The sequence below is a fragment of the Pelodiscus sinensis genome, chromosome 27 (genome assembly GCF_052426305.1).
Source record: "Pelodiscus sinensis isolate ZL-2025 chromosome 27, ASM5242630v1, whole genome shotgun sequence".
In the NCBI taxonomy this organism is placed as follows: Eukaryota; Metazoa; Chordata; order Testudines; family Trionychidae; genus Pelodiscus; species Pelodiscus sinensis.
The window spans coordinates 17,662,104-17,677,935 of NC_143078.1; the positions used below are offsets into that span (position 1 = coordinate 17,662,104).

At 54.6% G+C, this 15,832-nt stretch overlaps 1 protein-coding gene across 1 annotated transcript; it reads right to left on the minus strand.

Moving 5' to 3' along the window:
• Positions 1 to 2,007: 2,007 nt before the first annotated feature.
• PI16 (peptidase inhibitor 16) lies at positions 2,008 to 15,767 on the minus strand. Its single transcript, XM_075909928.2, has 6 exons — positions 15,074 to 15,767; positions 8,808 to 9,026; positions 8,001 to 8,110; positions 7,189 to 7,277; positions 5,090 to 6,412; positions 2,008 to 4,760 (listed from the first exon to the last, which is right to left on the minus strand). The coding sequence occupies exons 1-6, from the start codon at positions 15,224 to 15,226 to the stop codon at positions 4,621 to 4,623; spliced, it is 2,034 nt and encodes a 677-aa protein (XP_075766043.2). The 5' UTR covers positions 15,227 to 15,767; the 3' UTR covers positions 2,008 to 4,620.
• Between the last annotated feature and the right edge of the window lie 65 nt (positions 15,768 to 15,832).

The following is a 15,832-nucleotide window of genomic DNA, read 5'->3' on the forward strand; positions in this document are numbered from 1 at the left end:
GCCAGAGTTTGCGGTGGCTGGGAGCATAAGCATCTTTCGGAATCGCAGCCTGCGATGATTTTACTTATTGGGTGTGTCTAGACTACGTGGCTCCAGCGATAGAGCCATGGAAAGTAGTTTATTCGGCATAGTCAATGATGCGGGGATTTAAATAATCCCCGCTTCATTAAGATAAAAATGTCCGCCGCGCTGTGCCGACAATCAGCTGATCCAGCACAGTGCGGCAGTCTAGACAAGGGGAGCCTTTGTCGACCGCTCCTGTAAGCCTCGTGAAACCTGTCGACGGAGCCATGTAGTCTAGACGTACCCATTAACCCCTCCGAGCAAGGGTGCCATGGCGGGAGGTCAGTGGGGGCAGCAGCCATGTGCTTTTCATCCCGTTCCCCGGACACTAAGGGAGTGAGGGGGAAGTGCCTGTGTCCCATGCATGCCTCTCACGCCCAGCTGGTGAGCTCCCCTCGCTCCCTTAGCGTCCGGGGAACAGGAGGAAAAGCCAGCCGCGTCCTGGAGCGCACGGCTGCTGCATCCTCCTTGCCAAGTGGCCATCTTCAGCGTCTCCCCCAGGGTTCCAGATCAATTTGCAATTAAAGAAAAAAAGCAAAGAACTCTTTCTCGTTTGCACTGTCAAGCAGCCCCTCTGGCGCCCCACAAAAATAGTCCTTTTAAATCATGAGATTACAAGTAAACAAAGGTGACAACTGCATGGGTTAGGGCAGGAGTGGGGAACCTAAGGCCTGGGGGACGGAGGCAGCCCCCAGCTTGCCTGGATCCGGCCCCTGAGGGTCAGGGCTCCCCCCAGCATCTGTGCTGTTGCTCCAGCCCGCCCTGCTATCCCCCTGCAGGGCTGGAGCACACCAAAATCCACCAGCCCCAGGCTCTGGTGTGTGGTCGTTCTCCTTCTTAGTCAGGGGCCATGGCAGTGAGGGTTTTTTTTTTTTTTTTTGCCTCTCACGTGTGTGAGACCCCTGACTGATTCTTCTGTGGGTCAGCATCCCCCAACTCAAAACCAGGTTCCCCACCCCTGGGCGAGGGGTTGTCTGCACTTGCACTGGCTTGACAAAACTTTTGTCCTGCCCAGGTGCTGAAGCCGCCCTCCTATGAACACCAAAGTTTTGCCGCGGCACATGACCGTGTGCACGCTGCTTTGTCGGCAAGAGCTCTCCACTGTCACCGAAGTGAGCCCTGCCCCGTGAAGCGGGGGGCGGGATTGTGTTGACGAGAGTGCCAGCAAAGACCATTCAAACGAGCTGTCTTTTACCAACAAGGCCGTGTCGACGCAGCATTGGCTCTCTGGTCACCGCATAGCTCTGACACTGGGTGCGCTGGGCCACGTCTGGCAAAGCTAATGTGAGTTTAGTTGGTTCTTTTGCAGATGTGCAGGAGGTTTATACCACTGACTTGGCCTAGGCACAGCTTGAAGGTTATAGCTGTAAGACGCTCTTCCTGGTTTGCCCCTCTCGAGTAGCATGTGGGAAACACCCTGGTACTCTTACAAGGAGCAAATAGTAATAGCTAAAGCTGCATTTTGAGGGAGGCCTCACCGCAAACTGGCCAGGGCACGATTTTGTATTGAACGTGGTGTAGCAGCTGCTTTGTGGGCGCTTAGCCTGCACTGAGGCCACGTACAAAGCAGGTTACTTGGGCACCGGTTTATTTTTAGCTGATAGTTAAATACAGCTGCTCTTTCTGATTAAATAAAGCATTTGTGTCTCTGTAGGGTTGTTCAGCAATTTACTTCAGTGGCCCAGTTTCCTCGCTGTCTGAACCACTGCCACCTTCCGGCCACACCGGAGAACAGCCAGTGTCCCTGATGCGTGACCTGAAAAACCCCTTTGAGCGTCTTCCTGTTATGTAACTGGAGTTTTTGCTATAGGCTGTTTTTTTTCTTGCTTTCCTGTCCAGCTCAGTGCAGCATTAGCCGAGCAAAGCAGGCTCTGACGGCTCCGGAAAAGCAAAAGCCCCGTGTAAATAGCAGCCTGTGCGTCCCTGTGGCATGCACACGCTATAGGGCACAGGTAACAGGGTAACTGGTGCGCCACGCAGCGCCGTGAGGCTAAGCCAGCGCTCCCGCGTGTGGCGCTGCTCTGGTTTGCATTTGCAGTCAGACTGCTGCCAGTGGAGGGTGGAATGTGCATGAACAATCTGTTTATTTTCGACCCGCACCCCCAGGAGAAAAGCTTTGGCTGTGCAGGCGGGTGTTGTGTAATTCGCTGCTGCTGGCCCCCTCCCTGGAGCGTACGGTGCTGCCCTAAACATGCCATGGCAGCAATACTCCGCTGCAGGGCTGCAGCGCTCCACAGGGCCCAGGGCAGTCACGGAGCGGCAGCCCCACCTCTGCCACGCAGCATACGGGGGCCGGCCCAAGGTGCTGCTGGGTTTAAATGAATTTAAACGGCTGAGCTGAGCTAACAGAGCATGTCACTGGGGCAGGCTCAGTGACTCCATTCCGTGACCACGCGTGGCTCTGACGGGGCAGTGCTCTTTGGGGCTGCATCCCTGCGTGCAGTGCAGAGCTTGGCCCCCCTTGTAACACGCAAGGCAGAGGCGAGCTGCATGTCAGCGCGATGTTGGAGTACACACTCACCAGTGGACTGTACCGAGAGGGCGGACAGGCCAAGGGTTAGCTCGCTAGGCAGGGCTGCAGGCGACCTGGAGTCAATTCCCTGCTCTGCCACTGCCTCCCTGTGGGACCTTGGGCACATCACTTAGGTCCTCAACAACATTTAAGATGATTTCAATGAGCACTATCTAGGGGCGTGAGGAGCCGGGCCTTTGTCTGTCTACCTCAGTTCCCCTCCAGGGATGGGGGATAATGGCTAGGACCACGAGGCTGTCATGGAAGTCACTCCCTGGCTGACTCCCCTGAGCAGCAGCAATGGCCTAGGCCTCACCACCTAAGCCCCCGCAGCACCCTAGGCTGTCCCTGCAACCAAGCACCAGTAGCACCCCCGAAGCCACCCAGAGCAGCAGCAGTGCTGTAGAGCCCCTGGAGCACCTAGGGTTTGGTTGAGGTATTTACAGTCCAGGCCACAGGCCATGAATTTGTGTTCAATGCCCATGACCTGTCCCATGACTCAGTCTCAGCCTTAGCCCTACTTTGCAGGAGCTGCTGTGCAGAGATCTAAGGGGAAGCTGAGGCGCTCAGAACTGGTGGGACCAGAGGCCACAGAAAGGGACAGCTGGACGGTCAGTTACGTGCTGTGCACCTTCCCACACTCATGGCTCTCAGGGACTCTGAAGGAAATGAACAAAGGACATTGCCTCATCCCAGGCCTTCCCACAAAGAAGCCACAGAAGCCCTTTCTCCCTGCACTAAGCAAACAGCCAAGAGTCTCTCTCCCACACACGTTAACACGCTCCCAGGACTCCATGCACCGCTCAGTGAAACATGGTGTGCTCCGGCATGCTGGTTTCAGAACAGCGTTTATTGAGAGCAGGACCTCACGGGGTATTGGAACCAGTGTCTCTTGCAGCTAAGGGACTACAGGCCTCACGGCTTCTGTTAGCAAACCCACCGGAGACTGCAGTTGCCAAAGGTTCCTATCACTTGGCCCCTTGCACTGGATCGCAACTGGACCTGCTGCAGCTGGTTGTGTAGTTAACACACCTGTCCTGGCAAGGTAAGATACATGGCGCAGAGGCAGAGGGGAAACAAACAGGAACGCCACATATGGTGAAAGCGGATCTACGGTAAGTCCTGCTTCCAGTGGAGAACCCCCTGCGGAACTTGCTTGGAGCTCTGCCAGGCCACCTGATTTTTGCTGGGTCAGATTCCACTGTGCGTAGCGGAGGCCCACCGCAGGCCGAGAGGCGTAGCTAACCTGAAATACGCTGTGCACGCTTCAGGTGCTAGAGGGAAGCTAGTCTGAAGTCGTGCCACGAGGGGCAGAAGATGGCGACAGGAGTTTTACAATGAGCTGCCTCCTTCCTAGCGCACCAGTATCTTTTCTATGCACAAACAGAATTAGACCCTGGCACGTGGCGTAACTCCGAGCGAGAGGCATGTGACGGACGGAACGACACTCCTAAGCAGGGTTTAATTCCCGGCTCTCTGCCAAGCCTGGGCTCCGTAGGCCCATTCCCTAGAGGAGGAGAGAGGGGTTTGCCTAGGGCTGTACCATCCATGGCTCTGCACTGCCCTTCGTGCGGGATTTGTGGGGAAGGACCTTGCAGCCCCATGTGGATAGATGTTCAGGCATCATTTCCAGTGAGGGGCAGGGCCAGGAAGCTCTGAGCCACTAGACGAGCAGGGAAGGGGAACCAGGGTCCTGTCTCTGAGTCAGACGGGAAGAGGAATTAGGGAGCATCAGGTAAGAGTCAGAGCTCGGAGAGGAAGAGGAAGGAATTTCTCCTGCGCAGCTGCTCCCGCCCCTTCAACAGTGAGCTGGGCACATAAACGTAGCTCCCCCTCCCTCCCGTTTTGGGAGCCAGGGCTAGCGGGCTCTCAGCAGTGCTAGGAAGGGACCATTTGCTGGGCACGGCGCAGTGTAACGAGTGAAGCGGACTTGGGCCCAGCAGGGCGTCTCCCCTGGCTGGCGTGGCCCCACCCAGCGGGGCTGTGGGCGACCCGCACTGGAGGAGAGTTGGCGGGCAGGAGCATGGCGGGCTGAGACGGGCCCGTCAGAGCAGAAGGCCTGTCAGAAGGGGAGCAGTGAGCAGGAAGAGCGAAAACTCCAGAAAGTTGCTGGTGGCTGAACCACTGAGCTGGTCCAAATCCTTCTGCGTGGGGCCCGTCATCAGCTCTTCGATCTCCCTGGCACCTGCGAGGGGAAAGGCAGGAGACCTGCAGTCACGGCAAAGGAGCAGCCCGGTCCCACGGCTCCCCCTGCGACCGACAGCAGCACCGCGCGCCTCCCAAGGCAAGACACAGCTGGTGGGTTAGCGGGAAGCCATGCTCACGCGTCACGCAGCAGGCTGCTCCGAGGGTCCCTGACTGCGTTGGGGCAGTGCTGGGAAGGGGTCCGTGCTGTGAGGGGAGTGGCAGGGCCAGGCTGCTCTTGTTTCCTGCCACGTGTATTTAGATTGCTGAGGGGCTGCCCATGCCCTTCCGGCCCAGCCGGGACAGACACTTGCTCCCCAGCTGCCTTACCTGACAGGGAGGAGTGGGCAGCGAGGTTGTGCCCCCCTGTGGCCTTGGAAGATGGCAACACATGCAAGGGGACGGTCACCTTAGCCGTGGCGGGTGCTGGCTGTAGGGCAGGTGGGGGCTGCTTGGTATTGGCCAAGCTCAGCTCGGTTTCCAGAGGCATAAGGCTGAAGGATGGAGGGGGCTCTGAGGAGAGAGCTGGCTCAGCTCCCAGGGAAACTGCATTAGGCTCCTTCCAGGCTCCCTCTCCTCCGGGGGAGGCAGGAGGGCCGAAGGTGGACTCCAGGTCGAGGAAGAGCATGTCCTCCGTGGTCGCCAAGGGAGCACCAGTCTCCTCAGAGCCCACTTGTTTTTCGGGAGAGGGTGTCAGGTCCAGGTCTGAGGTCGGCTCCAAGGAGGGTGTCGGCCCAGTGGCTGAGGGAGGGTTGGGCCTTGCTCTGAGGGTGGGTGTCAGGCTGGAGGGGGTGGGTGTCGGCCTTTTGTTCATGGTGGTGTTGACAAGGGCTGGCCTTGTGGCTGTGGGGGAAATAGTGGGGTTCAGGGTAGAGGGGGTGAGGACTGGCCTGGTGGGTGGGCCTGGCTTTTTTTCCACTGTGGTGGGGGCCGGCCTTGTGGCATCAGTGGTGGGGGGACTCGTGGTCGTGCTGGGGGCCGGCCTTGTGGCAGCAGTGGTGGGGGGACTCGTGGTCGTGGTGGGGGCTGGCCTTGTGGCAGCAGTGGTGGGGGGACTCGTGGTCGTGCTGGGGGCCGGCCTTGTGGCAGTAGTGGTGGGGGGACTCGTGGTCGTGGTGGGGGCTGGCCTTGTGGCAGCAGTGGTGGGGGGACTCGTGGTCGTGCTGGGGGCCGGCCTTGTGGCAGCAGTGGTGGGGGGACTCGTGGTCGTGCTGGGGGCTGGCCTTGTGGCAGTAGTGGTGGGAGGGCTCGTGGTTGTGGTGGGGGCTGGCCTTGTGGCAGCAGTGGTGGGGGGACTCGTGGTCGTGGTGGGGGCTGGCCTTGTGGCAGCAGTGGTGGGGGGACTCGTGGTCGTGGTGGGGGCTGGCCTTGTTGCAGCAGTGGTGGGAGGGCTCGTGGTTGTGGTGGGGGCTGGCCTTGTGGCAGTAGTGGTGGGAGGGCTCGTGGTCGTGGTGGGGGCTGGCCTTGTGGCAGTAGTGGTGGGAGGGCTCGTGGTTGTGGTGGGGGCTGGCCTTGTGGCAGTAGTGGTGGGAGGGCTCGTGGTCGTGGTGGGGGCTGGCCTTGTGGCAGCAGTGGTGGGGGGACTCGTGGTCGTGGTGGGGGCCGGCCTTGTCCTAGAGGATGTAGAGGCCTCTTCCGAGTCTCCCCTGGGTTCTGATGAGACACAAAGAGGGCTGTGCATTATCACCAGTTCCACTAGGAGAGAGAGGAGCCCCAACCCCCCGGGCAGAGCCAGTGAACTCAGCAGTGGAGAACTGGAGAAAGCAGGGGCAGGCACTTTCCCTGGCCTCTCTGGGAATCACCCCTCTCTCTCAGCCCCTTGGCAGGAGCAGAGCTTGACAGGTGGCTGCCGGACGCAGGGACGTCTCATTTCCCAGCAGTTCCCAGGATTTCATTTGGTCTCAGCTCTGGAGGTGAGAAAACTCCACCCCTGTGGGCGCAGGGACCCAGGTGGCTGCTAATGGGACAGGAAGCCTTTTCCGTCTGGCACCAGGTGGGAGGCCGCTGAGCTGGGCGAGCGCCGATGGGCCGGTCACAAGAGCGGCCAGCCACCACCCACGGGCGGCTGCATGAGCTGAAAATGAAAACCACCTGCCCCTAGGAGAGGGCGGGGCCCTGTCAGATGGGCACGGCAGCATGTGCGAGGGACGCTTGCTCAGCTGCTGCGCTGGTCTGTGGAGAACACCGCACTCCAGTCCCGCGCCCGCCAGCACTAGGCGTCCCTCCGGGCAAAGCCTGAGACTCAGGGCTGAGAAGTGCTGGGAATGGGAGAGCGAAATCCCCCCATCGCCAGGTTCTCCCCCCTCCCTCCTGGACTAGCACTGCATTCGGAAGCTCACCCCCCTGGTTTCGGGGATTGCCCCATGGGTGGAGCCTGCCCCCTAGTTCCTGGCCCACCCAGCGGAAACTCAGCAGCTCCCATCACGTACCACAGATTGAGTTCCTACACGTGTAGCCCTCGGGGCACTGGGAGCACGCGGGGCCCTCCTTGTATGGCTTGCGCCCTCGCACGTTGCCGCTGGAAGCAGAAATGCACGTGAAAAGAACAGCCCGGGGCCACAGAGAGGACAGATCCGCCCCGCGCCCGCTGAAAGGAGGGAGATGTTAAATTCAAGTCCCGCCTTGTCTGTGCTCCTCACGGCACCTGGCCTGAGCGCTGTCTGCCGAGCCCAGAGCCTGCGCCCCGGGCCCTTTCCGTTCTCCTCACTCAGCTTTGGCTCAGGCCCTTCCTCATTATTGGAGCTCTCAGAAAAGTGACCCTCAGGCTCATGAACATTCATCATTTTCCATGAACATTTCCTGCCTAGTCCCATTGAGGTCCCCAAACTGGGACCCTGCTGGCCAGCGGGACTAGCCAGACCTTGCCCGTCCACCGCCCCACGGACTGAGGGCCTCAGAGCACCCTACACATCCATGAACTCAGGGCCCAGAGGTAACCCACGGCCAGGAGCTCCACGGAGGGGTGGCATTACACTGGGAGAGGAGCCAAGCCCATTCTTGCCAGATCGTAGCTGGGGAAAATGAAGCAGAGGCCAGGTCACAGCCAAATTCTCCCACTAGCAACAACCCCGGATGTGCCCATTGACCTATGGAGCAGCCCGGCGGCCATGCGGTGTGCCAGGACACAGCCCAGCACAACGCCCAGGACTCCTCTGTCCCAGGCTGGCTTCACGAGGCCTGTTGCACATTTTCCTGTTCAGCCTGGGGGCAAAGGTAACAGCCCTGGGAGAGCGGCACTCACGGAGGGCTGTAGTTGCAGACCAGCAGGTAGAGGTCAGGATCTTCCACGCCGTGCAGGGTTTTACAAAATTGCGTCCCACAGCCAATGTATTTGCTGCTTGCCCAGACCACCTATGGCAAGGGAGGAGGTGAGGAGGGTTAAGTCTGTCAGCACAAGGCAGGAAGGGCAGAGATGGGAGAGCGTGAGCCACGTGCCTGAGAGAGGAGGTTTAGGCAAAGGAGCGAGTGTGCGACCAGTGTCAGCATGGTCACCACGGGGACTTTCCCCCCGACCTCCAGAGCTAAAGGACCAACCCCCGCCGGCAGCCTCAGGCCCTGGAGCAAGGGCGCCACTTCAGTAGCAGCCGGCCAGAGGCAGGCCTGGCTCGTGCTTGGATGAGAGACCCCCACTGACGGTTCTTCTCTGTCCAGCCGGACACGGCCCAAACGCTCCTGACTCACGGGGCAGCTGAAGGGTGGAAGATGCCCCTGTTTTATACTAAGCCAAACGAAAAGTCCAGGCCCTGAGTAACAGAGAGTTCAAGACAAAGAGCTTGAATCCTGAATCCCAGACCAGCGCACATGAAAGCCAGCACCAGGCTGGATGAGTGACCAGCGGGTGCAGCATTAAAACACTCCCATGACGTTAAGGACCAAAGGGAACCGGTTCAGCAGGTCGGTGCTGAGCGCAGCAGCTTGCGATGCCCATGAATCGAGCCATCCATGCTGAACGAGAATCGGTTCTGTCCTGTCCAGATGAGTCTGAAACAGGGCCCGTCATCGTCACCGCTGCCTCCCCGCCCAGCCCCTCGTGCCCATAGCTAGGTACCTGGGTGTAGTGGCCACACATCTGCCCTAGGGCGCACTTGGCCGTGGTCAGGTTGTAATGCTCCTGCTCATCATACCACTGCTCCATGGCCACCTCCACGTCCATCTCGTCCGTGATGGCAAAGAGGTTCTCGCCCCGCCGCCCGCGCGCCTTGTTGTGACCCCAGATGCACTTTGCCGCATAGGCTTTGGCAAAAGCCTCCAGCTCCGGGTCCCAGCTCTGAAACAAACACAAAGCTGCCACCACCAAGAGCACGAGGCCAGGGGACGAATGGGCCGTCAGAATCGAGGGGCTGGAACTAAGGGTGCAGGGGGCTGCAGCACCCCCACTTGAAGGGGTTTCCATCATATCCAGGATATCCAGTTTGGTTCGGTGGCTCCCAGCACTCCCGCTGTGCAGAGGGTCCCAGCGCCCCGGCCTCGCGTCACATGGACTAAACGCGCTGATAGGCCGTGACACACACAGCCCATCCCCTAGCCAGCGGGGTCAGTGGCCAGACCCTAGACCCCCGGGGTCTAGTCTCAGGCGCTAGCAATGGGATGGCTCCCTCCTTTTACAAGACCACGGGCCCTTCTCCTGCATCTGGCTCTGCTAGCAAAGCCTTTGCGTCCAAGCAGTGTCTCGTAGGTGTCGTGTGGACACAGCGCCGTGACTCCCGGCGCCGGCTGCGGGTCTGTGGAGCACAGCCGCCCCGCCCTGTGGCAGGGAAGCAAAACCTGAGTGCTGAGCGAGGCTGAGAACTGCCAATGACATTCCTGCTTCTCGGGTTTGTCGGCAGCTCCTTGCTCCATAGCAGGACAGGCTCAGAAACGAACCCGCCACCCGCCAGCACTGGCTCGCGTTCAGCAGCTTTCCTGGTGGGTCGGCGCCATTACAAAGAACGCCGCGACAAGGGTCCACCGGGACCATGGGGCGCTCAGACTGCCAGCGAGAGGCACAGACTGAACATCCAGCCACACTGCCACTAGCCAGAGATTGAGCAGGGGGCACCCAGCCTGCCAGGACGATGCAGCTCCCCTTGGGATAGGGACTGCTGGGCTCGGGTCTCAGACTGCTGTGGGACGGGGCTCAAAGCAGCCCACGGGGTCGCTAGCAATGACGTGTTCCGAATGGGGACGCTGGGGCAATGGGAAAGGTGACGTCTCATTCGCTGTTCCAGGGCAAACTCTGGGGGAACCAGAAGACCTGGGTCCCTGGTGGAACCACTGACCACAAGGAACAGGACACATGGTAGGGAAGCACCAAGAGAGGGATGCGCCCAGCTCAGCAGGAGCCAGCGCACACATCTGGTACCCTCGTCATAGACACTCAACCCGAGACTCAGTCTGACAGCTGCCTCCCCAGAGATCCCTCCAGTGCCTGGACCACAGCGGTCTCTGAGCTCCCTGGGCTCCATTGCCCACTAGTTGTGGCTGCGAGCTGAGACACATCTTCACACAAGAGAAACATTAAAGGGAAACATGACACAGACGCTCGGACTTCCATTGCATTATGCAGCAGAGGAGGAAATCCAGCCAGCTGAGATAGCAGGGGAGATGGGAGCAGAGCCCCGACATACAAACCTCAGAACATAATCATGGCCAGACTGGTTCACACCAAAGGCCCATCCAGCCGAGGGTCCTGCCTGCCAGCAGTGGCCAGTGCCAGCTGCCCCAGAGGGAGTGACCAGAACAGGGAATCCTCACGTGATCCCTCCCGTCGCCCATTCCCAGCTTCTGACAAACAGAGGCCAGGGACACCATCCTGCCTAGGCTGGCTAACAGCCACTGAGGGACCTGTCCTCCATGAATTTATCGAGCTCTTTTTTGAACCCTGTTAAAGCCCTAGTCTTCACCATATCCTCTGGCGAGGAGTTCCACAGGTTGACACTGCACTGCATGAAGAGAAACTTCCTTTTTAAAAATCCTGCTATCTATTAATTTCATTTGGTGACTCCTAGTTCTTATGTTAGCAAGTGTTCGCCAGTGCAGTGGTTAGTGTGCTGGCTGGTGGTGTGAGCTGTATTGGTTCGAGTCCTGTCTGCCATGGGGGCAAAAGGGGTTTGAGTGCACTTGCTTGCCTGCAGTTAGGGCTGGCCATGAAAATCAAAGGGGCTGGAGCAGTGGGTGAGGAAGCAGGTGGCTACAGCAGGACTGGGTGTGACCCAGTGGTGTTTTGCAGGGAAGGAGAGTAATTTAGCTGGCGTGAGGATGATTCTTGGTTCACTGATTCCTAAGTACCGGAGCCCAAGGCTTAAGCGCAGATGCAGTCAGTGTTCTGCCAAGTTGCTCTGTTTTCTGTACTTACACGGGGCAGTATCCTGGATGGAGTCTGATGAGGCTGTGGAGGGATGTCTGGGTGTGGCGGCTTGTATCCCCAGCCTATGGCAGAGAGCTGGGTTCCATAAGTCTGTGTTATTTGTTTCATTAAAAAATAAGGCTTTGGCCTGCAAAGGTCCACAGTATAATCATTTCCATGGAAACCAGCTCTGCAGTCCCAAACACAAGCGCAGGGTGACTGCAGATGGGCAACCAGCCATGGGAGCAGGCGAACCCAGAAGCCCAGGTCTGGTTCTTGGAAGGAAGAATGTTGTTGGAAGCTCAGATGAGTGTTGCAGAAATGGAGTTTAACCAGAGACTCGTGGGATTCTTTTGAGCAGCCTACGAAAGTTAATCATGGCCTAGAGAAACTGCCGCTGCTGCCCAGCAGGTTTATCGTGTTTTATAACAGTAAATGTAGCTTGGATGTACAGGCAGTCCCCGGGTTACGTACAAGATAGGGACTGTAGGTTTGTTCTTAAGTTGAATCTGTATGTAAGTCGGAACTGGTACATATTGTAGGGGAAACTCTACCAAACATTTCTCCAGAGCTCAGTTTTATTCTCCCACACCTCACTTCCCTCAGTCCTTTATTCTCAAGCTGAGGTGTCTGCTGAGAAAAGCCGCTCCGCGTCTCCCTGGTCTGCTGGGGGGGGGGGGGGGGGGCGCTAGCTTCACGTCTCCGTGGTCTGCTGGGGGGAAGCAGCTAGTGCGGGTTGCCTCACCCCGTTTGTAAATAGGGATCTGATGTAAGTCGGATCCATGTAACCCGGGGACTGCCTGTACTCACCTCAACTCATGGTAAATTCAGGACAAAGGCAAGACTCAAAGGAAGCCATAGTCAAGATCAATGTTTTTCAGGGCAGGGTCTGAGTTAGAATCAGTGTCAAGGTGGAATGTGCCACAGAGCAGCCAAATCTGGATTCAAACTTGTATTTAAAACAGATAGGATTGAATGAGCGTTCTTATTGATAATATGCCTAAATTGTCATCACCCCAGTTTTACAATTAACAGCAGCATACTTCATTAAGCAAATTGCTTAAATCAGTTACGAGCATAAGGGCTTGTCTCCATGGGTGGGTCTGGTTTCTAACGCACACTAACATGTTGAGTATGAATTGTTGCGTGTGCACGCAAGGTTCCTTCGTGCATGTAGGTATGTCAAACAGAACTGTCTGACTGTCGCGTCAGATGATGACATCACATGTTCTCATGTGGCTGTCCAAGCCAACCTATGGGGAGCAAGATCGCAAACAGATGTCACATCAGAATGTGCAGCCTCCCGCTGAGGACTTTGCCGGATGCTTGTGCCCCTTTAATTTTACCCATTTTTTTCACGTATGTTTTCCTCCCAGTGTTTACTACCTTTATTGAATGGAGAGCAACTAACAGGGCAGTTACTAGACTTTGTCATCAAAATGATCAACTCTTACACCAATTCAGCATTTTCACTGGCCACCTCTTCTGTGCTTTCCAAATTTCAGTTCACCCTAAAAAACTCTTCTGGGGAGTCTGTCCTTACCCAAACAGCACTACATTAAAGCAAACCAGCAGGGCCTACAAGGACCAATTACTGTGTAACACATGAGTATGTTTTAGAAAGCACACCCCAAATTGAGCACATGACTTCCCCAAGCCTCATTTGCAAAATTGAATTAGGCACTTAAGAGGCTAAGTCCCTTTGAATTTTAGTGAGATTTTGTTTCCCAAATCACTTTTGAAAGTGGGACTTAGGTGCTTTGTAACAATTTTACCCCTGAACCAAAATACAGGCTGAACTCTGATCCAGCACTCTCCGGTCCGGCAACATCTGTGGTCCAGCATGATTTTAGTTAGCCAGATGTCCACTTGCTATGGGTGGGACCAAGTTTCCCATAAAGTTACAGCCACCAGTACTGGCTCTCAGTGCTCTGTGCTGTTCTTTAGCTCTAATTTACCTGAAATGTCTCAGTGAGCTGTGGAAGTATTTTTAATGGAGATTGCCTATCTCCTAGAACTGGAAGGGACCTTGAAAGGTCATTGAGTCCAGGCCCCTGCCTTCACAGCAGGACCAAGTACCATCCCTGACAAATTTTTGTCCCAAATCCCTAAGTGGCCTCTGCAAGGATTGAACTCACAATCCTGGGTTTAACAGGCCAATGCTCAAACCACTAAGCTATCCCTCCCCAGGACTTTGGCACTGGTCAGGTATCAAGGGTGCTGGACTAGAGAGGTTCAGCCTGTGGTATCAAATTAACTTGGGCTTTGTCTATATAAATGAGTTTTGTTAAATCAGTGCAATTTATGTCTGCTCACAAGGCCTAAACCAATCAGGTCATGCTTAGAGCTCAGGGCAGGAGGAAATGGTTTTTGTCCTTTGAAAAGTTTCCCACCCCAAAAATGGGATGAAAAATCAAAATCTCAACTTTTACATACCAAAAATGTTCAAAAAGTCAATTTGTCTCAGTTGAACCATTTCAGTTTCGTAATTTTGAATATTGTTTCAATTTTGACTTTTTAAAAAATCTTTTAACTCAAAATTTACTAACATTTAAAAATGAAAAGTTGTTTCAAATTGAAAAACTGAAAACTTCCCTCCAAAATATTTTGTCATCAGGAGAGTCATGAAAATTGACCCTGTTTGTGAACAGTTTTTGTTCTGACACTGACATTTTTCAGTACTCATCAAACAATCCCCAATCGACAGCAGTCATGGTAAAGAATCAGCTGCAGATTTCTTTTTATCCAAAGGAATACAGTAATGCAATCCAAATATCAGCACCTCACACTTTATCTAGCACTCTCCCTCTGCAAAACATTTTACTAATATTAAGTCTCAGAGGGGTAGTGGTGTTAGACTGTAACTTTAAAAACAACAAGCAGTCCTATGGCATCTTAGAGACTAAACATTTTATTAGACCATGAGCTTTTGTGTTGGAGTGGAAATTACAGAATCCAGGGTATTTATAACAGCAAAAGCAGTTTACCTGTCCTATAATTGATGGGTAAAATCTTCTGCTGTTATATATACCCTGAATTCGGTAATTTGCACTCCACTCATCTGATGAAGTGGGTCTTACCCATGAAAGCTCACGATCCAGTACATTTGTGTTAATTTGTAAGGTGCCTCAGGACTATTTCCTATTTCCATCTGATGAAGTGGGTTTCACCCACAAAAACTCATGACCTAATAAATGTGCAAGTCTCTAAGCCGATGCCACAGGCCTCCTGGTTGTTTTTACTACTATTAAGTAACGCCTCAGGTATGGAAAGACATTATTCAGAGTAAGAAGTTTACTAAAAGCAGCAACATCCTCAGTCTTATGGTTGGAGCAGGGACTGGAAGGACGAGATTCGGTTTGTCACTTAGAGACACTATTTGACCGTGGGCATGGTTTCTTTATGTTAGATCTCCCTGTTTAAAAACCAGAAATAGGGCTGTTTGGTTGGAGCTACCCCCAGGGGTCTTGTGAGAAGGAACATGCACAAGCTCTGGGATGAAAGATGATCAGTTTTAAGACACCTATGTAGCCAAAATCAGTAAGCGAGGCTCAGTTTTATATTCCATTCTATACATTAAATAGTCTACCAGGAATGACAAGTATTGATCAATGAAGTGCAACACTAATGAAAGCTCTCAGAGCTCAATACTCTGGTGGATGAATTTCAGTGCTGCTTATTTGTTCTCTGCATATTTGTTTACTAAGCAACAACATTTACTGCATAATATGGTGCGCAGCTCAGTCATTGTTACTTGGGGGGAAAGAAACTATTTGTACACTGGATCACCAGCGCAAGCCAATTACATCTATGAACTGAAAGTTCCCAGTACATGTCACAAGAAGAAATACTCCCGTTTGAAGCAGACGTGTAGGAGACCTCCCAGCTAATCAATAAGATGCAGTGAGATCCTGGATTCCCTTTCCAACATGCAGAAGACCCAGCTACCCCACTGCAATCAGACGCAAGGTCTCCCACGGGACACTTACCATTTTCAGCATGTCTGCAGCAGGAGGGGAGACCTGGGAGCGGTAGTTGTTGTGCATCTCCACAATCAACCTCTTGTCATCCTCTGTAAGGGCCCAGCTCAGCTCCACAGCTGTGAGCAGCAGGAGAAGGGGAAGAAGCCCTGAGCTCAGCATTGTAGTGCTCAGTCTCTGGCTTTCGCAGCCTGCGCCTCTGGCAGACACATTTAAAGCACTTCCCAAAACAAGGAACACCCAAAGCCTGAGACTAGGGGAGGAAATGTATCTCTTTATTACAATCCAATGTCAGAGCCACATGGAACACATCCATGTAGTGTCATTGATAAAAAAAGGAATGTTGCTTAAGGGGCCAAGAAGTGAGCCATGCTCACGCCCTGAGAGCTATCAGGTGCAGGTCTTAATTTTCCCCCATCCTAGGAGCTCCATTTTGGGGACTTACAACTGCTGTAATTTCAGATTTAAATGTGACTATTATCCTTGGAGCTGTTCTGTAATTACTCCTTCCACTTTCCTTCCAGGGGATCCCCACATATTTTCCAAACTGAAACAGAGACTACACACAGGGATCATTTTCCGTACCACTGAAATGCAGCCACTTCTGGGGCAACACATGGCAACTGTTTAACAGCAAGCTGCAACACTAGGCAACAATTCAGAATACAGTAATTGTAATTCTAGATCATCTCAGGGGTCCCAGCCTCTTGTCCAGGATTAGATCTCAAAGCAGCCAACACTTGAGGAATGTGCATAAGGTTGCCAGAT

Bases quoted from the DNA above. Each gene is read 5' to 3' on its own strand.
- PI16 (XM_075909928.2), bottom strand. From the start codon at position 15,226: ATGCTGAGCTCAGGGCTTCTTCCCCTTCTCCTGCTGCTCACAGCTGTG. The intron at 7,278-8,000 runs GTGAGTGCCGCT...TTCTGCTTCCAG, and splicing joins GTCTGCAACTACAGCCCTCC to CGGCAACGTGCGAGGGCGCA. The intron at 6,413-7,188 runs GTACGTGATGGG...GTGTCTCATCAG, and splicing joins GTGTAGGAACTCAATCTGTG to AACCCAGGGGAGACTCGGAA.